At 52.1% G+C, this 23,587-nt stretch overlaps 4 protein-coding genes across 4 annotated transcripts; 2 read left to right on the top strand and 2 right to left on the bottom strand.

Moving 5' to 3' along the window:
• Window positions 1-247: 247 nt before the first annotated feature.
• LOC119157003 lies at window positions 248-6,640 on the top strand. The gene is made up of 5 exons (XM_037407496.1): window positions 248-389; window positions 889-1,010; window positions 2,964-3,062; window positions 3,507-3,671; window positions 4,985-6,640. Exons 1-5 carry the CDS (start codon window positions 308-310, stop codon window positions 5,129-5,131), a joined length of 615 nt encoding a protein of 204 aa, XP_037263393.1. The 5' UTR covers window positions 248-307; the 3' UTR covers window positions 5,132-6,640.
• MRPL27 (mitochondrial ribosomal protein L27) lies at window positions 6,545-13,477 on the bottom strand. Its single transcript, XM_037407506.1, has 4 exons — window positions 13,351-13,477; window positions 8,226-8,348; window positions 7,421-7,488; window positions 6,545-6,960 (listed from the first exon to the last, which is right to left on the bottom strand). Exons 1-4 carry the CDS (start codon window positions 13,370-13,372, stop codon window positions 6,754-6,756), a joined length of 420 nt encoding a protein of 139 aa, XP_037263403.1. The 5' UTR covers window positions 13,373-13,477; the 3' UTR covers window positions 6,545-6,753.
• Window positions 13,478-14,180: 703 nt separating this feature from the next.
• EME1 (essential meiotic structure-specific endonuclease 1) lies at window positions 14,181-17,707 on the top strand. The gene is made up of 8 exons (XM_037407484.1): window positions 14,181-14,487; window positions 14,569-14,687; window positions 14,881-14,973; window positions 15,412-15,530; window positions 15,770-15,874; window positions 16,180-16,295; window positions 16,665-16,854; window positions 17,214-17,707. Exons 3-8 carry the CDS (start codon window positions 14,898-14,900, stop codon window positions 17,382-17,384), a joined length of 777 nt encoding a protein of 258 aa, XP_037263381.1. The 5' UTR covers window positions 14,181-14,487; window positions 14,569-14,687; window positions 14,881-14,897; the 3' UTR covers window positions 17,385-17,707.
• A 1,420-nt stretch (window positions 17,708-19,127) lies between these two features.
• On the bottom strand, window positions 19,128-23,326 carry LRRC59 (leucine rich repeat containing 59). The gene is made up of 7 exons (XM_037407473.1): window positions 23,143-23,326; window positions 22,871-22,930; window positions 22,197-22,355; window positions 21,775-21,879; window positions 21,095-21,167; window positions 20,454-20,627; window positions 19,128-19,923 (listed from the first exon to the last, which is right to left on the bottom strand). The coding sequence occupies exons 1-7, from the start codon at window positions 23,245-23,247 to the stop codon at window positions 19,679-19,681; spliced, it is 921 nt and encodes a 306-aa protein (XP_037263370.1). The 5' UTR covers window positions 23,248-23,326; the 3' UTR covers window positions 19,128-19,678.
• Window positions 23,327-23,587: the final 261 nt, after the last annotated feature.

The following is a 23,587-nucleotide window of genomic DNA, read 5'->3' as shown; positions in this document are numbered from 1 at the left end:
CGGGACGGGGGCCCGGGCGGGAGCGCACCGGCCCGGGGCCGCCCTCGCAGCGCGGCTGTGCCCGCCCGGGGCCCGCCCCGCCGCGTCGCCACGGCAACCGCCGCCCCGCCTCCGCCCGCGGCCTGCAGCCGGTCCCCGCCCGCCGCCAATAGGGCCGGGGGGGCGGTGCGGCGGCCAATGAGGGCCGGCGGGGCGGGGCCTGTCCCGGTGCCGCTGCGGCCGCGCTGCGTGCGCGGTCCCGCCCGCCCGGTCCCGCCCGGCCCGGCCCCGCGTGCAGCGGGCAGGGGCTGCCGGTGGCGGAGCGGGGATGGCGCACCCCAGCGAGGCCTCGGCGCACACGGCGGCCGCGGCCATGGACAGCAACGTCCTGGCCATCGTCATCGCCGCGAGTGAGTGGCGGGGCCGCGAGCGGGGCCGGGCGGGGGCGACCGCTGCCGTGCGGGATCGGCCTCCGCCGTTGCCTTGCGATGCAGCCCCGAGCTGCGCCGGCGAGGCGGCTCTCCCCTACCCCGGGGGGGCGCTGGCTGCACCCCCGGCCCTTCTGCGGGCCCCCGCGGCGGCAGGGGGCTGGCGGTGCCGGGTGGGCTGGCTGGGAGCCGCGGGCCCCCGGGAGGTCGGAGCGCCCTACCGCCGTGCTGACCGGGAGCCGCCAGCCCCGGGATGGGCTGAGCCCCCCCGGCCCCGCAGGCCGCCCCGAGTCTGGCGGGAGGAGCGGGGCGCTGCGCAGGGCGGCGCTTCGGGCAGCCCGAGGCGGGCGGAGGCGACATTGGCCTCGCTGGGGCTTTTTCAAGGGGTCTGCCGAGGCGCCCGGAGGGGCGGGGGGCGGCAGCCAGGGCGCTGGGCTCGCTGGGCCACCGGCTCAGTCGCCTTTTCTCCCTTCCCCGGCAGCCGTGTCCACCTCCGTCTTCATCGTGGCCATCCTCATCCTGCTGCTGCTCCTGTACCACCGGGACCCCATGTGCTGCCAGTTCCTCTGCTCCTGCCGCTTCTTCCGGACTCCCAGCCAGTATGTGAGTGTCCCCCCGCCCGGCTCTGCTTCCCTGGCGCTGGGAGCCGTGAGGCTGCACCGCCGGGCTCCCCCGTCCCCGGTAGCCTGGCCGGGCTTGCTGATGGCAGTGGGACCTTGTTCCCACTGTCCCAGCGACCCATCCATGCATCCAAGCCTGCCAGGCTGTGCTGCCGTGGGACCTTGTTCCCGCTCTGTCCCAGAGATCCATCCCTCCGACCCTGCCAGACTGTGCTGCTGGGGGTACCATCCCCAAGGCTGCTCACTAGCCAGCCCCCCAGCTCCCCACACAGCTCACGAGGGGTGTCCCCCTCCCCTGGCGCACTCCTGTGTCCGGCTCCGCTTTACAGGGAAGGGGCCCAGCGGGGAAGGGGGCTGGAAGCTCAGGACTAAGGCGGACAAAGCCACTCGCTACCGCTCACATCGCTCACATCCCTGATAACCGGCTCTCTTGTGCAAGGCTTCCCCACGCGGAGCAGGGAGACACAAAGCCCTTTCACTTGCATCTGTAATTTCCTGGGGTTGGCTTTCAAGCGGGGAAGGTGGTGATGGAAAAAAGCACAGCGTGTTCAGCCAGCGCTGCTTTGGTGAGGGTGGCTGCCTGGGGAAAGCTCGGCCTCCCAAGCTGCAGGGCTGGCTGTCGAGGGGAGGGCTGCACCTGCACGTGCCGCTCCAGGGGCCCCGGCAGATTAGGGGACATTTGGCTTCGGCTGGCAGAGGCTGTGAAAGGCAGTTCTGATAGTCTGGCACAGGCTGGGAAGTCCCCAGCAGAAATGACAGTGGGAATGGGGTGTCCCCTGCCTGCATTGCTGCCTCTGCTCCTCTCCCCCTCTTCCTCCCCGCCGCCTGGCCTGCGATGCTGTGCTGCGATGCTGTGCTCCTCGTCCTGCAGAGCTGCTCCCCGCGGCGGTGCAGGATGTGCCCTGAGCTGCAGGGCCCCCGCCGCGCCTGGGCCTGGCTCGGGTGGGCGGGTAAAGGAGAAGGCATCTCGCCTTTAGCAAAGGGCTGTGTGGACAGATGGATGTGGATGCAAAGAACTATAAATGGAAGGGGAACATATATAGGATGTGTTTCTATCAGAAAAAACGAAGCAGTTGTAGTGTGAGGCAGCTTTTCATCAGGTGTAGTTGCGCTGGCTTTGCTCATCAGTTATTAAAACAAACAGTTGTGTTCCCAGCCAACCTAGTTTCCTGCGGCTTCTGTAATTGCGCTGCAGGGCCGAGACAAATGTTAAGAGCAAAAGTTGTTAAGAGCAAAAGTAAATCTGTCATTCGTAGTCCTCCCTGCAGATCCCTGGTTGCTCTGGGAGCCTCTGGGCTGTTTTCTGTTGGCAGAGATGGGACTTTTCTGAGAGCGAGGAACAGCCCATGGCTTCAGTCCTGGCTCTGGCTCCAGGGCTGCTGTTCATGACAGGGATCTCGGCTCATTGTTGCTCAACACCTTGACAGGGAATCGAGTTTAACTTGATTCACGAACAGAACAGCTATTGCTCTGAGGATTTGCTTGCTATATTATCCTGAAATGACTACCTTGGCAGATAAGAGTTTACAAATTCAGTAACCCTGAGCATGTGACGGCGCTCTTATCTACACCAGCAGAATGGTTGGGTTGGGTTTTTTTTTGTTGTTCCTCAAAGAGAGACGGTTCTGCTGAGTGTGAATGAAAGCCGGCCCAGGCTGCCAGCCCTCTGGCTGTGCTGCTCAGCGGTGCCAGCTGCCTCAGGCGCTTAGTGCAGGCCCTGCGCTGCCCACGGAGGAGGTGCCTGGGCTGTTGGCATCGGTGAACCAGCCCGCAGAGGCTGGCACAGCCGTGTCAGCCAAATGTGCAGAGGTCGCTCTTCCCCCGTCCCGCTTCCCAGGCTGTCCCGTGTGAGCTGGCTGAGCTCTGCTTTGCTGCTGGGTGGGATGGGAGGGATTTCACCTTTGCTCACGTCGTGCTCCTGCACCCCTCGTTCCAGGACTGTCCCCCGCCCTACTTCAGCAGCAGCCAGCGGCTGGTGGGTCCCCAGTGTGGAACGTCACGGCTGGAGAGTGCTGCTGAGAACCCTGGCGTGCAGGTGACAGCTGGGTCCCTGATGGGAGCTCAAGGGGGGGAAACGGTAGCGAAGATCCTGATGATCTTGGAAAAGAGGCTGTGGCTGTGGGGAGCTGGAGAGCTCCTGGGGCATAGGGAGAAGATGCTGGACAGCAGGAGCAACTTTGGGAAGTGTTGCCTGGACATAAAAACCTGGGGGGCGGGGCAGGCAGGGGTGCCGCAGAGGACACCATGGTGCCCTGAGGTATTTGAGTGTGAAGTGGCAGGCAGATTCCTCGGGGCTTGGGATCTGGCAAAGCAGGTCATGGTGTAATTACCTCCGGGGAGGGAGGATTTCCTCTCTCCAGGTTTAAGGAAGGGCACGCACAACTTTGAACCCTGAAGTAACTCGAGATGCACCAGGCTGTGAACTTCCAGTAGAGGCACCGCCACACTGACCTTTCTCTTCTGGGCTGGGCATTTCTAGGGAGACGAGCTGTTCTGTGTCGGACCCCCCAGCAGCTACCAGCTGCCTTCCTGGGAGCAGCCTCGTTTGCCAAGCTACGAGAGCGTGCGGAAGAAAGATCGCCAGCGGGAAATCCATCAGATGATTGCCGAGAGGTTTGGGCTGTGGGCAGAGCCTTCCCAGGAGGTGAGTGCTCTCTCCCCTGCACAAGGGTGCTGGCAGAGGCACGGGGGCAGTCCCCCCTGCTCTGGTCTGTACCTGGGACTTGCTTCAGCAATTTGCAGTAGCTAAGGACTCTGTTCTCTGCGATTGCCTTGCTCTGATAGCCTTTATCTCTGAGAAGGGCACGGAGTGTATCAGGAGGCTCCTTTGGTGTACATTGTGCTGGTTAATGATCAAGCTCTCCCAGCACGTTGGCAGAAATGCCGGGAGGCAGGGCAGAGCTGCTGCCGAAAGGGCAGGCCCTTTGGATCATCCCCTCGGTGCAAGTCCAAGCTGGGAATGTTATTTTTAGATCTGTAAGGCTTCCATAATTTTTTGGTCCCTTCTCCCTGCGTGACACCTCCGGGATGCTCCTCAATAAGTGTTTATGGCTTAGTTATGAGCAGGAGGCTTTGCCTGTTATGACATTTCAGATTTGCGCTCCTGCAATAGAACAGAGACAAGCGAGTGCATCTGCCCAGTCAGTCCTGCAGCAGCGTCCCAAGAGCCTCCTGTCGACCAAAAAGCCCTTACTGACTAAAGCGAAACAGAGACATTTGAAACCCTGAGCACAGCACTAAAGGTTCACTGATTTACCTGGATCTGGAGCTCTTAAAGTTGTACCGTAACGTCTGGCATGGTCAGCACTTGCTGCTCGGTGTTTGGAGCCGTAACTAACGATACCTGCCCTGAAACCAGAGCACTGAGGGCACAGGAGAGTAAGGCCCCAAAGATGAGCAATGGATGAACTACAGCAGGGGCTCTTCCACAATATCCCTGTGCCACTCCCGTTGCTCATTACCGGAGAGAAAGTTAGTTTATTTTGGCAGAGCTGGGCTAGCAACAGCCCAGAGGCTCACCTGCTGCTGTGCAGTGAGACTGTCAAAACCTGGGTAGAAAGCCAGGTTTGTAGGTGCTTGTATACACCCCAGTAATCGATCCTTGGTCAAAGGCAGGCAAACAACAGTCCTCTCGTAACAGAAATCAGGGCTTTTCTGGCCTTGTGACTAGCAGCAAGTCCTTGAAGGGGAACAGGGAAGAGCAGGAACCCAGCACAGAGAGGGTGAGGGGGCAGTGGGGGGAATGTGCCTCTCCAGTGGCTTTTTGCCCTGCTGTGTTGCAAAAGCAGTGTAAGCACTCACCTCATCTAGCCAGCAGCCTGCTGCTCTGAGGGCTGCAGGAATTTCGGTTCAGGCTGGTGGCAGTTGTGAGCCCTGTCATCTGCTCTGTAAGAAGAGGTGGGATAATCTCCTGGTTATTGCTGATCCACTGTGATGTTCTTCCTCTCTCCTCAATAGATGCCGCCTCCCTATGAGCATGCTTTGAGGCACCCTCCAGCTTTCTCAGGAACAGTAATGAGCTCCGAGACCCTGGACAGACGTGGCGTGTCAGACCCATTCCAGGCCCCTGTCAGCTACCAAACTCAGCGAAACACAGCCGTGTGAGGCCTCGGCCTCAGCACACTGCTTCCACCCATGGCGTCAGTGACAGAAGTGCCTGTGGCATCATTCTGGTCTGCAGGGAACGGCCAAACGTCAGACCTTCACCCAGATTCACACTCGGCCAAGACACAGGCAAGTCAGACCCCAGGCAGCAGTACCGTCCCTCCTGCAGCACAAGGACAAGCATGGAGCCAACGCCAGCTCTCCAGCTCCAAGCGGAGCAGCCAGGGGTGCCTGTTTGCTCTTCTCTGGCAAACGTGCTGTGGCCAAAGGAGACAGACCAGCTGCTTGCTTTGACACAGGGGACAAAGCCAAGGTGAAGGTCTGCTCAGCCAGAGCTCCTCCAGGCAGCTGGCATATCCACCTCCGTGAGGCAAGCGCTGCCAGCCGTGCCAAGGGTCAGACCTCAGTGGTCACGTCGTGCTATTCCACTTCTTTCTTAGGTTATAAAATGTTTTACTTTATCAGTGTGTTGGTTGCCAGGTGGGACTCCTCACCTGAGAGGCAGAACCAATCTGATCAGAGCATTGCTGTGTGCTCCTGTGTGGTCCTCTGTGATGGAGAGCAATTTTGTGGGGACTTCAGCTCAAGACTGAGAGGCTCTAGGGGCTGTGTCACCTGCTGTATGCAAACACTGACCACCAAGATGAACTGTGTGACTGGATATGCAAGCTGGGAAAGGACAGAAGTGTGGACAATATAGCTGGTGGTCTCCACGACAAACATAAAACAAAGGTGGACACACGTGGCTGACCCAGTTTACCCAGTTTCCTTCTGCAGAGCAGATAATCTAATAATGTCAGCATCACAGATTTTGATAACCTGTTTTCTACTGCAGAGACAACATTTCATAGTATTTACAAACCTGTAGATAAAATTAGATCAGTTTGGCCACAAGGCATTTGGGCTCCTTTCTTTCAAGCAATATAAACTCAAAAATGTCACGGAATGACTTGGAAGACTAAAAGGGAAGCCTTCTGCATTATGGCTTTCTGATACACCTCCAGCCACTGAGCTTCAAATACCACCCAGTCTTATGCATCTTACCAGGCACTCTAAAATTAGTCATGAGTTAGACTGTGAACTCGCCTCACGTGGCTAGTAAATGCAATGCTTTCAGCTATTGGAGTTAATCATTGAGGTGAGTTAGAAGGAAAAAAAAATAATTTCCTGGGATGCAGACTGAGGTGCCAGTGAAAAAGGATCTGTTCTGCAGTATTCTGAATGAAGGTACAAATGTAACAGTAATGTCTAAGAGTGAGTTAAAAATAGAAGAGATTATTAGGGACGGGTACTGACAGAGGAGTGAGTGTAGAGAGAACTCATCCAGTGGCGCAATGGGACAGGCTCTCCAAAGGAAGGCAGCTCCAGATATTAAATGATCAGAAGTAACACGTTCTGTGAACAGCCAAGACCTTCAGCAGCCCCACAGCATTTATTAATCACTCTTACAAATGCTGGCAGGTAATCCCAGTGCCTGAACACTGACCACACGTGCTTTAGGAGCAAGAAGTCCTACACTGGTATCTTCAGAGCTAGAATGATATTGTCCTCTCATGCCAGTCCAGCTGTGGTGGTCTGTCCCAGTCGCTCCTTCCCGTCCCTCCCTATGTGACATAGGAGGCTCAGAGCATGGTGACGAGTTTAAAGCTTCCTACTTCTGTGACAGGGATAACATTGATAAAGGTTTTATAAAGAACCGCTCCTTTGGGTAGACGACAGATCACTTCCCTGCTCTCACTGCTGCGGGGCAGAGGTACGTAGACCTCTTTGGTGTATCTCACAATCCCATCCTCCAGGGCATACAGCGTCTTGTTACGGCCCATCCCCACCTGGAAGAGGATGAGGACTGTTAGAAAGGGAAGGCTGGAGGTCCACCACTAAAGCAGATCTGATCATTGGCCTGCCTTGTTTGATATCCTGCCTTCAACAGCATCTGTTGCTTTGTATTTCAAAATAAAACCACACTACTTGCTTCCAGCAATCCATATGCAAAAGTGCTCGTTACAAGGGAGGAGATACCGATTCCACCCTGAAGCACAAGCACACAGTTAGGTTACAGAAGCGTTTTGGGATTTCCAGAACTTTCAGACCTTTCCCGAGTCACATGGGCACAGGTGTGAGCGAGCTCTGTGACCAAGAAATACCAGGCAATGAAACCCAGCTTCAGGTTGACATAGAATATAAGAAAGAGCATTAAGAACAAGCTTGAGAGAGAGAAGGCACTGAGGACAGCACTCTGTTGTGGGCTGCTGTTTCTGAGAACGAATGAAGAGATACAAAACCACTTACATGAGCCCCTGGATGCCAGCGTATCAACCGCTGCGTAGCCAGAATGTTGCCTGCATGCACAAATGCACCTGCAACAGAGTGACAGAGTCAGACTGCAGAGAAATGGAGCTCCCTGAGGCCCTGGCAGAACACAAACTGTTCCAAACCCCAGCTTTCTGTGGGAATTTTCTAAGAAATAATTACTTCAAATGCTAAAAGCATATAAACAGAAATGCTCTTGGGGAGAAACGAAAGGCAATTGATATACAATGGCAAAAAGCAATCCTAGGCTTTGAAAAGATTACTTCTAGGGTACAAGGCATTTTCTGGTTGCTGAAGGCATTTGTTTTATTACCTTTCACATGGATAAGTTTTCATCAGCAAAGCTAATAATTATTAAGCACTCGGCTGCAAGAATCTGTACTTTGGCTTCTGCTCAGCCTCATAATTCTCCCCTTTGTAAACACCTAAAATGCCCAGCTTTTCACCACAGCATGGGGGGAAAGTGCACTTAAGTTATTACGTGTCCCACAGTGTACCCTCCTCCCAGGCGCTCCAGAGAGGCAAAGTTAGAATCAAAGGAGGTTTTCTGCAGGCAATTTCAGCTGGCCGCTCGCAGGCCCATCTGGGAGGGAGGCTGACTCACCCTGCCCTCCTGCCGGCGGCTACCCTTGATCACCAGGTTTCACTGAACCTTCCCTTTCCATTCTCTTGGAAGCTGCCCTGGCCACCTCCTCCTGAAATAACAACTGACACCAGTACCCGGGGAGAAACTGTGAAGAACCCAATGAAATGCCAATAAGACTCAGCAGACGCTCAGACCTACCGTCTACTTTTTTAAATCCATAGCGCTTGCCAGGGCTGCGACCACCTAAATTTTTGTAGCTGCCTCCAGTTTTCTTAGAAGCACATCTGATGACAACCAGGCTTGTCTGGGGAGTAGTTAAAACTAGGTTTGGAGGAGGAAAAAAAACATCAGCTGAAAAAAACTATTCTTTTTCAGGTTTAAAGGCTAACACTTAAGACAGGCTTTAAAACTAAAGGCAACAGAAAGCCCAGGGATGGGAGGGAGGAGAAGTACTTCTAAGACAAACCATAATTGGACCACCACGGCCTAAGTCCCCAGCAAAGAGGCCACATCTCAAGTACAGTTACTGCCCAGGGAGGAATAAAACACTCGGCAACGATGTTAAAGGATATGCACAAATTCATGTTTCAGCAAGGCCTTGTCAAAGGAGGTATAAATGTTACTGGTTGCTGTGGACTGGCCTTATATTGCTTTGAAAAAAGACAAGTTGTGATCTCTGTTTCAGTTTCCCCTTTGACTCAATGGCATTTACTTAGCAATATTTTGAAATCTAACAAATGAGAAGATTCCAATTCAAGACAATATATAAGGACGTATTCAAGTGGGCACTAGTGATACAGCCAGGAGCAGTGTGAGGAGTCTCAAGGATTACAGAGCCCTGGGAGTAGTGGTAAGGGACTCTGGGTAGGTAGTTTTTTGGTCAGTCCTCCCGATCAAAGGGAAGGGGTTTGCAAGGGCCAGTCAAATGTGGTGAACCAACAAATGGTTGTAGGAGTGGTGCTAGAGCTAGAGGTTCAGCCACTTGGACCACGGGACTCGCTTTGAGTGCTCAACTGGGGGCTGATGGGGTCCATTTGACAGAGAAGGGGAAGCACATCTTCGGTCGTAGGCTTGCCAAGCTAGTGAAAAGGGCTTTAGACTAAAGTTTCTGGGGAGAGGAACTTCAGTCTCTCCCGCTCCTACCAGTTTGATGCCAATGCCAGCAAGAGATGCCCAGAGCCTGGAGAGGGATGGTAAGTCAGCAGGAAAGCACCTGAAGAGCAGCACAAAGGAATTCCAGCCAGGAAGTCAAGATTCCTCAGGGACCCAACTTAAATGCCTCTATGCAAATGCATGTAGCATGGGGAATAAACAAGAGGAGTTAGACCTGTGCACACCTGCAGGGCTGTGATCTTACTGGCATCACAGAGATGTGGTGGGATGGCTCCTAGGAGTAGACTGTTGGAACAGAAGGGTACAGGCTCTTCAGAAAGGACAGGCAGGGGAGACGAGGAGGGGGTGTTGCCATGGAGCTCCACCTGGAGATGGGTGAGTAACTGACCTTGAGCTTATGGGTCAGGATTAAAGGGAGGGCAGGGACAGGTGACATTATAGCGGTGGTCTGCTAGAGGCCACCTGACCAGGAAGACTGCATGGATGGGGCCCTCTACAGACAGAAGCTGCTGCATGTTCACAAGCTCTGGTCCTCATGGAGGTTCCCAGAATGCGTTGATGGTAACTTCCTTCTCCAAGTGACAGAGGAGCCAATGAGGAGAGGTGCTATACTGTACCTTGTTCTCACCAACAAGGAGGGGCTGGTGACGAATGTGAAGCTCAAGCTGAAGTGACCATGAGATGGTCGAGTTCAAGATCCTTAGGACAGCAAGCAGGGTGCACAGCCAGCTTGCTACCCTCGACTTCAGGAGGGCAGACTTTGGCCTCTTCAGGGATCTGCTTGGAAGAGTACCAAGTCCTGGGGGGAAGAGGTGCCCAAGAAAGCTGGTTAATATTCAAGGATCACCTCCTCCAAGCTCAGGAGCAATGGATCCCCAACAAAGAGAAAATCAGGCAAAACCACCAGCAGGCCTGCATGGATGAACAACGAGCTCCTGGACAAACATAAAAAGGAAGCCTACAGAGGGTGGAAGCATGCACAGGTAGCCTGGGAGGAATACAAAGAAACTGCCCCATCAGCCAGGGTTCAGGTTAGGAAAGCTAAAGCCCCGAAATAATTACATTTGGCCAAGTATATCAAGGGCAACAAGAAAACTTTCTATAGGTACATCATGATAAAAGGGAGATGGGAAAATGCAGGCCCTCTCTGGAAGGAAATGGGAAACCTGGTTACCCAGGACACGGAGAAGGCCGAGGTACTCAATGACTTTTTTGCCTCAGTCTTCACAGGCAAATGCTGCAGCCCCACAGCCCAAGTCACAGAAGGCAAAAGCAGGGACGGGGAGAATACAGAACCACCCACTGTAAAAGATCAGGTTCAAGACCATCTAAGGAATCTGAAGGTGCACAAGTCCATGAGACCTGATGAGATGCATCCACGGGTCCAGAGGAAACTGGCGGATGAAGTGGCTAAGCCACTGTCCATCGTGCTTGAGGAGACGTAGCAGTCCAGTGAAGTTCCCACTGACAGGAAAAGGGGAAACATAACCCTCATTTTTAAAGAGGGAAGAAGGAAGACCTGAGGAACTACAGGCTGGTCAGCCTCACCTCTGTGCCTGGCAAGATCATGGAGCAGATCCTCCTGGAAACTATGCTAAGGCACATGGAAAATAAGATGATGACTGATGACAGAACACATGGATTCACTCAGGGCAAATCGTGCCTGACAGATGTGGTGGCCTTCTGTGACAGGGGTTACAGCACTGGCGGACAAAGTAAGAGCAACTAATGAATTTGTGCACATCTTTTGACACTGGCCCGCATGACATCTTTGTCTTTTAACGGGAGAGACATGGATTTGATGGGTCGCCCACTTGGTGGATAAGGAATAGGCTGGACAGTCGTACCCGAGAGTTGCAGTCAACAGCTCAATGTCCACGCGGAGGTCACTGCTCGGACCAGTGCTGTTAACATCTGTGTCGGCAACATGGGCACTGGGATTGAGTGCACCCCTAGCATGCCTGCCCATGACACGAAGCTGTGGTGCAGCTGACACGCTCAAAGGAAGGCTTGCCATCCAGAGGGACCCTGGCAGGCTTAAAAGGTGGGCCCCTGCAAACGTCATGAAGAGCAACAAGGCCAAGTGCAAGGTCCTGCATGTTGGCTGGGGCAATCCCAAGCACATTTACAAGCTGGGCAGAGAATGGATTGAGAGCAGTCCTGAAAAAGATTTGAGGGTGTTGGTTGATGAGAAGTTCAGCATGACCCAGCAATGTGTGTTTGCAGCCCAGCAAACCAACCAAATCCTGGTCTGCATAAAAGGAAGCATGGCCAGTAAGGCAAGCAGGTGATCCTCCTTCCCTGCTCTGCTCTTGTGAGACCCCCCCTGTGCAGTACTGCGTTCAGCTCTGGGGCCCCCAACACAGGGAGGACATGGACCTGTTGGAGCAAGTCCAGAGGAGGCTGCAAAGATGCTCAGAGGGCTGGAGCACCCCTCCTAGGAAGACAGGCTGAGAGAGTTGGCGTTGTTCAGCCTGGAGAAGAGACGGATCTGGGGAGACCTTAGAACAGCCTTCCAGTGCCTAAAGGGGCCAGCAAGAAAGCTCACGGGGGACTTGTTACAAGGGCATGTAGTGATAGGACAAGGGGGAACGGCTTTAAACTGAAAGAGGGGAGATGTAGGTTAGATACTAGAAAGAGATTCTTCACTAGGAGAGGGGTGAGGCACTGGAACAGGTTGCCCAGAAAAGCTGTGGATGCCCCATCCCTGGCAGTGCCCAAGGCCAGTCTGGACGGGGCTTGGAGCACCCTGGGCTAGTGGAAGTGTCCTGCCAGGGCAGGGGGGGAACGGGGTGATCTTTAGGGTCCCTTCCAACCCAAACCATTCTATGATATTATATATATCATATATATATATATATATATATATATAAAATAGCTATCCTGAACATACTAATAAAAGCATTTTCTGCAAATTCTTGAGTTACAATCAGGACAAGTCAAGGAGGAAGAAAAAAAAAAAAAAAATCAGTCTTTACAGACACTGATTTTCTCTGGAACATAAATATCCACACCACAAACTCCTTCCTTATACAAAAGACAGTGACAGAAAACACTGGTTTTCTTATCAATAAATCTGAGCCTCTCATGAACTTCTGTTAAAAATGACTGAGATATAATTAGCTCTTCTTAAAAAAATAAGTAAGTCTCTTCAGTACGTCCTTTCATGCAAAAGAAGTTAGTAGGCAAATCCAATTTTTCCGCCTCCCTCTATTTCGCCCCTAAGCAGCAGGTCAGTATGCAACAGTGGCTATCATCACATTCATGTTTCCTTAACCTGAATAAACCACTGGATGAATTTAATACCAGTTAAAATTGCCAGAGATACTCAGAGAGCTAGAAATACTGCTGCAAAAAGGATAATTGCTCTACAAGGAAACATTAACTTCAAGAGCTTACCCATTAAGTAAAAGAAAGGCTCTGAGACTTAAAAAAATACAGGGAAGTAGGAAAAGATGGACGATAGTTACAGTTTCATATACACAAATCGTACAAAATTATAGTCCAATTCCCTTTTGTCAAAACAAACCTTCAACAGGTTGATTCCAGGGTTACAGTTTGTGCTGCACAAAAGAAGTCTGCAAGCAAAAAAATGAACCTCAAAGCAACAGACATGGGGAAAAGCTGGTGTCTAGAGCCAATTGAGACAGAGAGCTTGTAACTTGACTGAAGTCACATTGGAAATCAGTAGAAAAAACGTCAAGATATTGCAAAAAAAAAAAAAAAAAAAAAAAAAAAGCCACGAGGTTATTTGTCTTTAGCACTTCTAGATTAAAAAAGTGGATTTAACAGCCTCCTGCCTACTGCACTGTGCAAGGGAGAGCCGCACCGCCGGGTGTGTGGTCTCCACCGAGCGCACATTAACCTGCTTGCCCCAGGCTGAATTTTCCGCTGCGGAGCGGCGATCCAGCGGCAGCGCCGAGACGCGGTGCGGGCCTCGTCCCTGGCGGTTCTCCAGTGCAAGGGGGATCCAGAGATCTGGCCCGCGGCACCCCGGCCCCTACCGAGGCCCCTTCCCGCACAAAGGCCCCGCGCAGGGGTAGCGCTCGGGCCCCCGCCCAGCCCCCACCTGAGGTAAAAGTCAAGGCCCCGACCCCCAGCTACCAGCAGTAACCGCCCCAGGACACCCCTTCCGACTCGCTGCCTCCGCCCCAGCCGGACCCTTGCCCACCCCGCGGAGGGGTGAAGCGGGAGATACCACCGCACTCACACAACCGCCACAGCGACGCCATTTTCCCTCCCACCGCAGCACTTCTCCTTCCGCCGGGCGGCCGGGCCGTAAGCGGGGCGCTTGTGGTTGGCCAGATCCTTCCGCGGGAACGCTGGGAAGCGAGCGGAGGCCTGTGATTGGTCCGACCGAGAGCATCATAATGCCGGCGGGTTTGGACCAATAGGAGCTGGGCCGAGGTTTCTTCAAGGGGCGGGCGCCGCAGCCTTGGGGCTTCAGTTGCCTGGGCGACGCGGCAGGGTGCGCAGCCATGGCAGCGTCGCGCTGCTTCGACGTCATCTTCGACGACATGTTCGGCGACTCGGAGTCTGAGACGGGCTGGTTACCGGAACCTCCCTGCTACACCCGGCAGCAATGCCGCCCTCGTCTCCACCCCCGGCCTCCCAGCCGGAGGCAGGGGCAGCCCCCGACTGCCTCTCCCGGGAGGGGATGGTGGTCAAAGTGGTTGTGGAGGAGACCAGTGAGGGCGAGGAGCAGGACAACAGGGCAAGGAGCAGGACAGCGAGAGCGAGAGCAGGACAGTGAGGAAGATGGGGGTGATGGGTTTGAGCATGAGTACGGCTACGGATATTATGAGAATTATCTGTTGGAGGAGGATGAGGGTGTGTTCATGGAGAATGAGGAGGAGGAGGAGGATGAGGATGAGGAGGAATTTCATCCCTCTACGTGATAGGCTCTCAGGATGAGTGTGTTGTGCCAGCAGGGATGGCAGCTGCTGAGCCCCCCCCGCCAGCGCAGGGACGCGGAGGCGCTAGCTGGCCCGAGTGATGGTAGCCACCTGCTGGCCCCCGGCAGCAGGGAGCCTGCTGGTAGCCCAGGTGCCATCTGGACAAGTGTTCGATGGCAACCGAAACAGCCCCCGTGGCGCCAAGAGACTCTGCGAGTGCCTGCTGGCGGGTTCTCCCTCCGAGCCCTCAGGCCAGCCTGGCAGCTCCACGGCCAGCAGCGGGTTCCTCGAAGAAGCCCCCGCCGCCAAGAAGGCAAGGCTTGGTGCGGAGGGCAGTGGGGCAGCCCGCGGTGATGCCTGGCAGCGGAGGGAGCAGAATGCCCGTACTCAAATGCCACAAGCCCAGCAGCTAGGGAGGAGCCAGGAACGCATTGCCGTGGTGATAGATCCAGGTACTTGTCCTCACAGCCTGCACCTCCTTTGTGTTGGGTGCTGTCTCTGCTCTGCAGGCCTGACCTGTGCGTTGCTTTCAGTTCTCTTACAGAAAGCAGGTGGAGTGCATGTCCTCAGGGCTCTGCAGGCTGAAAAGTATTGCTGTGTGGAGGCTAGTCAAGCTATTCCGTGCAGCATCAGCTGGAGGCGAAAAATTCAGGTGTGCAAGCAAAATCTCAATGTTCTTGCCCCCTCCTCCCCCCCCCACCCCCGTTATTTACACTCATTAGTCATTGTATTTAGCAGGCCAAATAAAGCACCCCTCTTGTCTTCTCCCTGCCTCTGAGTGGGAGCACTGGTTTGAGTGAATTATAAACACACCCTTGGTCTGGCTGTTTTCATATCCTGAACAGGTGGATGCAGGAACTGAATGCGTAGAAGAAGAACGTGTCCTGACTGTGCTTCAGCTGGAGGATTTTATGGGCATGGTTTACAATTACAAACAAGTAAGAGTGCTTATAACTTTTGTGCTCTTGAACATGCCTTGCTAGAAGAGTGGTGGTGTCCATCCCTCTTGCACGGCAGGAAGGTTTTGATGTGGATGGAGCCATGGCTTCAGTAAACCAGAAATCTGGTTTTGGAAGCCATCGGTGGATCAAAACCACTGGGGTTGTACAATACAAAGCTTTGGCCAGCTTGCTTTCTTAGTTACAATTTTTTCACACAGTTTTGAAGAGGTAACATGGTCAGATCGAGTGTGACGGTTTTTAAATTTTCTGCCATAATTTATACCAGATCAAGTATTGCCTGCTTGCCCCCAAAGAGCAGCGCCAACCGAATTTTTCATCTGCAGACCTATCTGCAGAATCAGAGCCGTAGGTTGATGCACTTGCATGTGCATCTCAGAATGGTTTAACTCCTCTTTTTTATGTTGCTCTTTGCAGGTGGCCCAGGGCTCTGCGGGACAGCTTACGACCCTGTCGGGCTACGTGACTTACATGATGGAGGCGATGCCTCAGAAAATTATCGCATTGGCAGTCGTTGGAGTAGAAGAATATTTCAGGTTAAACTTCTTTCCCTCCAAAAGTTTCTGTGTTGTCTCTGGCCTTGACAAATGCCATAGGCGTTTACATTAACTCCTTGTAGCAAAGGCTGGAGCCTCAGGGGTGATCCCACACAGAACTATTCCCCTATTATACAGACACACAAGCAAAGGCCCCTCCAGCCTGTCACCACAGTGACCACTGGGGAATACCTGTGAAAGAGTTCCCAGCCTTACTTTGCTCTTCTTGGGTTTCTCAGAATTCAGTCAAAAAGAAACCACCACAGGCGGCAGCAAGTGTAAACCAAGAAGAGGAACAGGGAAGCCTGAGAAATCCGGGAATAACCAGAAGGGATGTGGAAGAAGTAAGTACCTGTAAAACAGGCATGCAGCCATCATCTCTTCTTTGAACACTGTTCCAAGAAATGGGCTACACGAAATGAGAGCTTGCCACTGAAGAGCTGTGGCAGCTGGAATGTCACTAAACCAGTATTAACCAGCAGGAGGCACACCACCCCCTAAATACTTCAGTCCCTTAAATTAACTGTTCCCAAAATGGGGAGAGAGTGGCTGGTCTTATCCTGTAACAAGAAGCTGTGACCCTTTTTTGTTTCAAGACAAGAGTGCTGTTTGGTGTGACAAGATTAATTGTTCCTTTCGTGGTTTACAGGCTTTAGTGGATCTGCAGGTGTCCAAACAAGTCCAAATCCAGATGTTTGAGAGCTGGGAGGAGCTCGGAGAATTTGTCACCATGTTCACAAAAGCTGTAGCTGAAGCACCATTCAGGTGAGCAGGCAGATGAGGTTTGGCCATGTCTTCGTAGAGGCTGCACTTTCACAGTTACTGGAGGGAACAGCAGCTACATGGCTGTACTTCAGGACCACAATTTTTAACTGGTTGACAGAAAGGGAATTCTCTCATGTCAACGTACCACTTTGTGTGCATGTTGGCTTGTGTCAGGATGGCTCCCAAGTACAGGATTGTTTCCCTTTTCAGGAGGAAATCTGGGTCTCAAGCAAGGAAACTGGTAATGCATGTAAAGAAAATAGGGTCAGACTTTCAGCATTTGACGCCAATGCAATGACAGATGCAGGGATAGGGTTTTCTTCATAGCCTCATTGTCTTACTTGCTTTCCCATTCTTTGTTCTCCCTAGGCGAGCAAAAGAGGAGACGGACTTCCCTTTCTACTCGGGTCCGGGGTGCTGTGGAGGGCCGAAGGTGGATCACGTTGTAAATGGTCTCTTGCAAGTTTGGAAGAGGCAGTTAGAACAAATTAGGCAGGTCAACTTTGCGATGGCTGAGGCTATTGCAGCTGCCTTCCCTTCTCCACAGCTTCTGTACCAGGTGAGATTGCCTCAGGAATACAGAGTACTGTGCGCGGACAGCCAACAAATGTAAGGCGTGGAAGAAATAATGTAACTGGTATTTGACATGATGATTCTGTGGGAGATGTTTAGTAAGGCAGCAAAGGAACGGATGCCTTGGCACCCGTTGCTTTTGGCTGTACAGAGCAGGCTCCTGAGGGAGCACTACTAGTTCCACATCAGCCTGTCAGCTCACAAAAGAGACCTGGTGAGGGAGGGACCAGGTGAAAAATTATGTTGTGAAAGGGTAGAGCAGTCACAGGTGCCTAGCTTTGATTACTTTTTTTTGAGCAATGTATCCAAATGGATGACACTGTTGTTCCTTTTTGTTGATTTTAGGCCTACAGCAGATTAACCTCGGAGACGGAGCGGGAAAACCTGCTGGTGAACATCCCTTCGTGCAGTGGTGCTGGCGGGACCTTCCAGGCAGTTAGACCATACCTCTCCCGACAGATCTATCAGCAGACCACTTCCTACAACCCTTCTCTCTATTTGAATTACAATCCATAGCCCCAGGGAATGAGGCTGTTACAGTTTGACTGGTTTAGGTATTCAGTTTTGTTCTGGGAAGAAACGCTTAGATAATTAAGTTATTGTGCCAAGTTCAAGTTTAAAGTTCAAGGTCCACGTTAAGTTCAAGGTCCAAGTTCAAGACTTTATTGTAGCAGAAGAAGGTTGGATGAAATTGTTGAACGGCTGGAGTTTGCAGAAGAAAGGTGGTGAACATCATCAGAACGTGAATTGGACACTGTTTATAGCATTGATAATTCCTTCTATTTAATAAACAATTTTGAATAATAAACTTTGCTTTGTAACATGTTGTCTGGAATATAGACAGGTATGCCATGTGTTGAATACTTTCTACTGCTAGCCTAAACTGCAAGTAGTTACCTTCTCCCTCCAGTGTGAGAAATCCTAATGCTCAAGCAACATGGTGCTGCGCCCCCCAGCACCTGCTCGAGTGAGGTGGAAGAACTTTACCTCACAAAATAAGACTCTCAGTTTTCCACTGTGGCAGATGGGAATGAGTAAGACCAATTTTCAGGTATAAGTTTAGACTGCCTTGATTCAGTCTCCAGATGGCTTAATCTATTGAGGGTCTTGAAATCTGGTTGTATGTGCTGGAATTATGAGGTCTAAACAGTTGGCAGAAAAAGCTTTCTTTTACTTAGACTGGGGAACATGCTTGCCTGTCCACAAAGCCATTAGCACTTGTGGACAGGCACACAAGGGCAGTTGAGGTCTGCAGCAGCAGCACTTACAGAGATGAGTGCCCAGAGTGAATTAAGCTTCCAGTGTGTGGAAGTTACCCCTTGGAACCACGATGACTCTGAAGAAAAAAGCAGGTATTTGGCGGGAGCCCTTACCTGGCCAGTAGCACGCTTCTGACCTGAACTGGTAAATCTTATTAGCCTGGCATTTGCAAGCTTAAGACGGCAAAGCAACAGATGCTGGCAGGAATGTCTGCAGAGAGGAAATATTGCTTTGAATGTTGTTTGCCATTTTTCTGAGCATTTCTGGAGAGTTAAGCAAGGAACTTTTAAAGAATGTGACGAGTTAAATACCAAAAGCAAAGCCTAAAGCTGTTTCAAGGAAGCTCAGAAAACAACACAAGCTGCTAAGCCAGAGGCAGGCAGCCCTTCCCTCCTCTGATTCATGCTGTCGCTTTTTTCTGTGATACTTGGGGAATCACAGTTTTACCATTAGGTTACAAAAAGGTGACAGCTTACTGCCTTGATGACCTTGGGATGAAATGCTACAGGCTGTTTCCTTGTGGCACTGCTCTTAGCAGCAACAATCGCAGGTATCAGATGGGAGGGAGCAATTCTGGTAACTAATGAAGGATGTCTCAGTGGAGTCTGTCGCATGGATATTCTCTGAAACCTCCGCTTCACATTATGCGTACGCTGCATTTTAGTGCTCACAAAGCTCTTACGGATATGACAGACCTCGGGATTTCTCTGAACTATAAATTCATTTGTGCAGGTGAGTTTTCTTTAGGTGCAAACCACCAAACCCCCCAGCCTTCCCAACAGCTTCCCCCAGCAAAGCCCTGGCCTGTCTGCTCCTGTGCTGCTGCCACAGTGCCACCCAGTGCTGCCTGCCGCGGCTGCAGCTGCTTTGTCAGCACTAGCTGGTTAAAATAATGATTTCTAACTCCACTTCACGTACTCTGAAATAATTTTTGACAGTTTCTGAAATACCCGAGTGAAAAAACTGCGTTAGCAACATAAACATCCAGTTCAGACAAACTGCTGTGAAAACTGTTGTATTGAAAATTCAGCTCCTTTCAACAGTGCATCAGCTTCTGCACTCCAACATACGGATGCGCAGCCACCCTGCGCACTTGTAATTGGTCCTGGAGTAGGCCTTAATATATTACTCCCGTACAGCTGTATCACCAATTTTAGCACGAAGAGAAATGAGAGCAAGGAATGGATATGTATTAAAACCCTCCTACCTCCAGGATAGAGCTATAGGCACCCAGATAACGCAAGGCCTGGTTTTTTCCACTCATACAGATCGGTAGCTTTCTGTGTCTCACCATCTAGGTAAACATCCCGTGGAGGTAAGAAGTATTAGCAAGTTTAGGTTAATGTGGGCAAATAATGGGAGTTACAGGCCAACTGCGAAACATGCATGGCAAAGATGATCTGAACAATAACTCTGCTCTGGGTGGAGTGGAGCAGCAAACCAATGCTGACTGATTAAAAGCAGTTTCATCAGAACACAATTCCATAGGAATTCTGGCTGCGTAGATGGTGGAAGGAGATGCTGACGAAGCAAGTGCCTGTCCAGGACAATCACTGCTGCGAGTTCTGTTGTAGCATATTTTGCAGGGTTTTATGGTTTTGAAGAGCGGCTACCACATCCTCATAGAGAGTGTTCACGCTGATGCACAGGGGTTGACGTTGCAGCTCTGTCAGCTTGCAGGCGGCCAAAGTACAGAGGATGCAGAACAGCACGAAGAGCAGGACTCTCAGCACCGACCGCGACCAGGAGTGCTTGTGCCGGGGTGGCTGAGCAGGACGAGAACTGGAGGCGGGCTCTGTAATGAGGGCGTTTACAAGACAGAGAACGTGAGGAATACATCAAGTATCTTTTTAATAGTCTACATTCAGAAACAAGCTGTTCGGGTGAGATACTTCAGCCTGTGCTGCAGCTGTCGTTTGTCATGAATTTTCATCACTTAACTGTTCAGTAAGTAGATGTGCAGGATCTAACTGTTTAGGATGAAAAGTTTGAAATTTAGTTTCATGGTCAGCACTGAAGAGGGTGTAAAGCACCTTTGTGGAACACAAGACCTGCTTTTGCACATACAGGTCAGTACACTTAAAAAGAAATGAGTGGAGGTAAGTTCTCCTTAGGAACAGCTGAACTTTCTTGTAGCTCAGCAGCTCACCAGGAACACAAATTAAGGGGAAAAGGGAACACCAGTAGCGCTTACTAGAAGTCATACAGGTTCCCCCTGCTCCACTTCCACCACTTCCCGGTACCTAGGCTGCATGAAAGCAAATCTGGCAGCATCACAATGTGATGAAATCTGATGCAATCCCACCCAAAATGGCTACCACTTACTTCGGATCTGCACAGTTTCTTTTTTAGTTTTCTTTTCCATCTCCTGTTTTGCAGCTTTCTGAGCATCATACTCCCGTCTTCTGCGTTCCTTTTCTTCTGCCTTCTCTCGCTTCCTCAGCTCCCTCTCTTGAGCCTCCTTTGCTCGTTGTTCTGCTTCACGCTTCTTCTCCATTTCTGGGGATTAATAGGAATTTTTTTCCTTTTATGTAAAGGGTTGTGACTGCCTTCTTCCTTACTACCTGTTTATCTGTTCCCAATCAGGAAGAGGAAACCAATCAAGTAACTATTCTCTTCTTTTATCTTTGGGTGGTTTTTTTACATGACATACCTTGCATTTTGCTCCCTCAGAATTAGGCTTCCCTTAAAATAAATCCTTTGTTGTTCTTTTGTATTTTTAATAGGTAATCTACAGTGCATTCCATCTAGAGAGCTAACTATCATTCAGGCAAGAAATCTCATAGTTATCCCCTGCTATCCTTCTCCCTCCAGCCCTTCTATCCCACTGTTCCCTAAGTCCTCAGGATTTTCATAGTTGCATGTACTTTTAGCAGTTTGTTAGATGGCAGTCAGTCCATTTGGGCACCTAAGAGAGACTGAGAACAGTCCTCAGCAGACAGCATGTCAGGGCTCCTGGTGCTTACCTCGCTCTGCTTGGAGCTTCCGTTGCCGCTGGCGATCCTGCTCCGACTGGATTGCTTTCATGTGCTGCAGTACCTTCAAGGTCCAAGAAAACAACCTGAGGTCTCTGCAGAAGGCTCGTTGCACAGTCAGTTCAATACAGAACAGCTGGAGTGTAGCTGAGGACAGTCAGCTGGGGCCAACCACCACCCCTGACTTATCCCTACAGGTATGGCTCCCAAGAGGAGGAGAGCTCACACCTTCCCACATGTATCTTTGTGGTTAAGAAACAGATCTTTTCATTAAAAAACAAATGTGGGAAACTGGTGCTAGCCGATACAGAGGATCACAGAACACTTCTATTTACGTAAAGCCTACAATTTGCCAGAAATTCTTCAGAGATTTTTGTGCTCTGGACTAGAAGTCTGGACATGGATTATTTTGTCCGATTATGCCTCCACTTTCTTGGCAACCAGCATTTAGTCCTCTCTTAACTCCACTAATGGACAAGAATCCTACTCAGCTCAGTGTTTGCTCTCTATGGGCAGAGAAGCAGTGAAGTCAGTGCAGTGAATCTGCACCTCACTGGCTAAACAAAACTTCAAACTGCTGCAGCAGCTGCCCAGCTCACTAAGCTAAAAGATGAAGAACCACCACCACCAAAGCCAAGTAAGGAAAAAAAGAATAAAAGCAGATTCCTTACCTTGACAGCAGCCTGTTTACACTGCTTCTCATCCAGACAGTCTCCTGCTACTTTAGCCAGGACAGGATCCAGAGGATTGTCCTTCAGATCCAGCCACTTCAGGTTCTGCAGAAGGAAATGATAAAGGGAAGGCTGTAAGAGCACTGTAGTCTTGCAATTACTTGAGAGATCCAAAGCAGAAGCAAAGAACTACTTAGTTTTCACATGAATGAAACAGGTACAGAAGACAAGGAGAGCTTAAGCAGAGACATCTTCAATAGAAGCAAGATAATTTCCACTGAGCTGCGGTGCAGAGCCAGCTGAATTTTGGAACGGGTAGTCAGCAGGATGGATGCTTTACCAGAGAAATCAACTTGAGAAGGATCACAAGACCCTGGACTGCATGCCAAAGCTTTACATAACCGCCCAGCACAGTGTTTTACCTTGAGCTGTGCAAAGCTGACTGGCAGGGTGACTAAACGGTTGTTCAGAAGGTCCAGGTGCTGCAGATTGACCAGGCGGCCAAAGTCCAAGGGCAGCTGTTGAAGCCGATTCTTACTCAAATCCAGTTTCACCAGATGCATCAAACTGCAGAAGTCTGACTAAAAACCGAACACAAACAAAACCCAGAAAAAAAGCTTGTCAGCACCTTGATGGGGAAACCTCATTAGGGAGGATGTGGAGAGTGCCTGCACGTCACATAAGCCACAAATCCTTAATTTACTACGGAATTGTGACAGAAGTAAATCACTCCCCTCCTCTGCCTCGGAAGATGGAGAACAGTGGGCCAGATAACCCAGACTGACTGCCAGGGTGATGTAGGGCTGTACAAGGGAACAAATCCAAGTCTCCACTGCTGGGGACAGGTCTGTGTTAGCGCGGGGACCCTCTGGCAGCTGAAACTACAACCTCCACCCAGCACAGAGGCCTCCTCTCTCCCGCCTCTGCCAAACCCACCCCAGTGCGGGCCTGGCCCTGGGGCCGAGCCATTCCGCCACCTCAGGGTGAGGGGAGCGCCAGCCCCAAACCTCCCGGGGAGGCTTTACTGAGGCACTAGTTATCTTTTCTGAACACTTTCCAGCAGACCCGTCCCCACAAAGGCTCTCTGGTACCTTACCGGCAGGGAAATGAGGTTGTTGCAGGATAAATCCAATATAGTGGCTTTTGGAAGAGCGGCCTGGAAGAGAAACAAAGCGCGGGGTGAGCCCCGGGGTGCAGCCCTGCCCTGCTGCCGGTGCTGCTTCAGCCCCTGCGGCTTCTCCGGCGTCCCCCTGGCCACCTCCACCGGTTCTGGCCTTCCCCCGGCCGGGACGCCACAAGCACCCGCAGGCCAGGCCGCAGCCCCCTCCTCCCACGCGTCTGGCGGCCCCGGCCCCGGCGGGCGCTCACCAGCTCCCGGACCGGGACCTCGTTGAGGTCGCAGAGGCTGAGATCCAGCTCGTTGCCATCCAGCTTGTCCTTCAGGCTCGGCCCCTTCCCGCCGCCCCGCGACATGGCGCCGGGTGCCCCCCGCCCGGCCGTCAGACGCTGCGGGCGGCCCGGCCCCGCCACACACTTCCGCGGCCACGTCCGCACCGGGCCCCGCCAGCCGCCCGCCCCAGCACGCCCCCTGGCGGCCCGGAGCGCCCCGAGACCCCCGGCCGTCTTCCCACGGGAAACGGCCCCGCCGAGGAAAGGGACCCCCCTCCCCCTGCCGAGGGAGGGACACACACACCCCTCGCCGAGGGAAGGACCCCCCGCCGAGGGAAGGCCACCCTCCCCGTGCCGAGGGAAGGGACCCCCCCGCTGACAGAAGGGACCCCCCTCCCCCTGCCGAGGGAAGGACACACACACC

This window comes from Falco rusticolus, chromosome 1 (assembly GCF_015220075.1).
Source record: "Falco rusticolus isolate bFalRus1 chromosome 1, bFalRus1.pri, whole genome shotgun sequence".
NCBI classification, from domain to species: Eukaryota; Metazoa; Chordata; class Aves; order Falconiformes; family Falconidae; genus Falco; species Falco rusticolus.
This window is presented reverse-complemented; position numbering and strand designations above follow the sequence as displayed.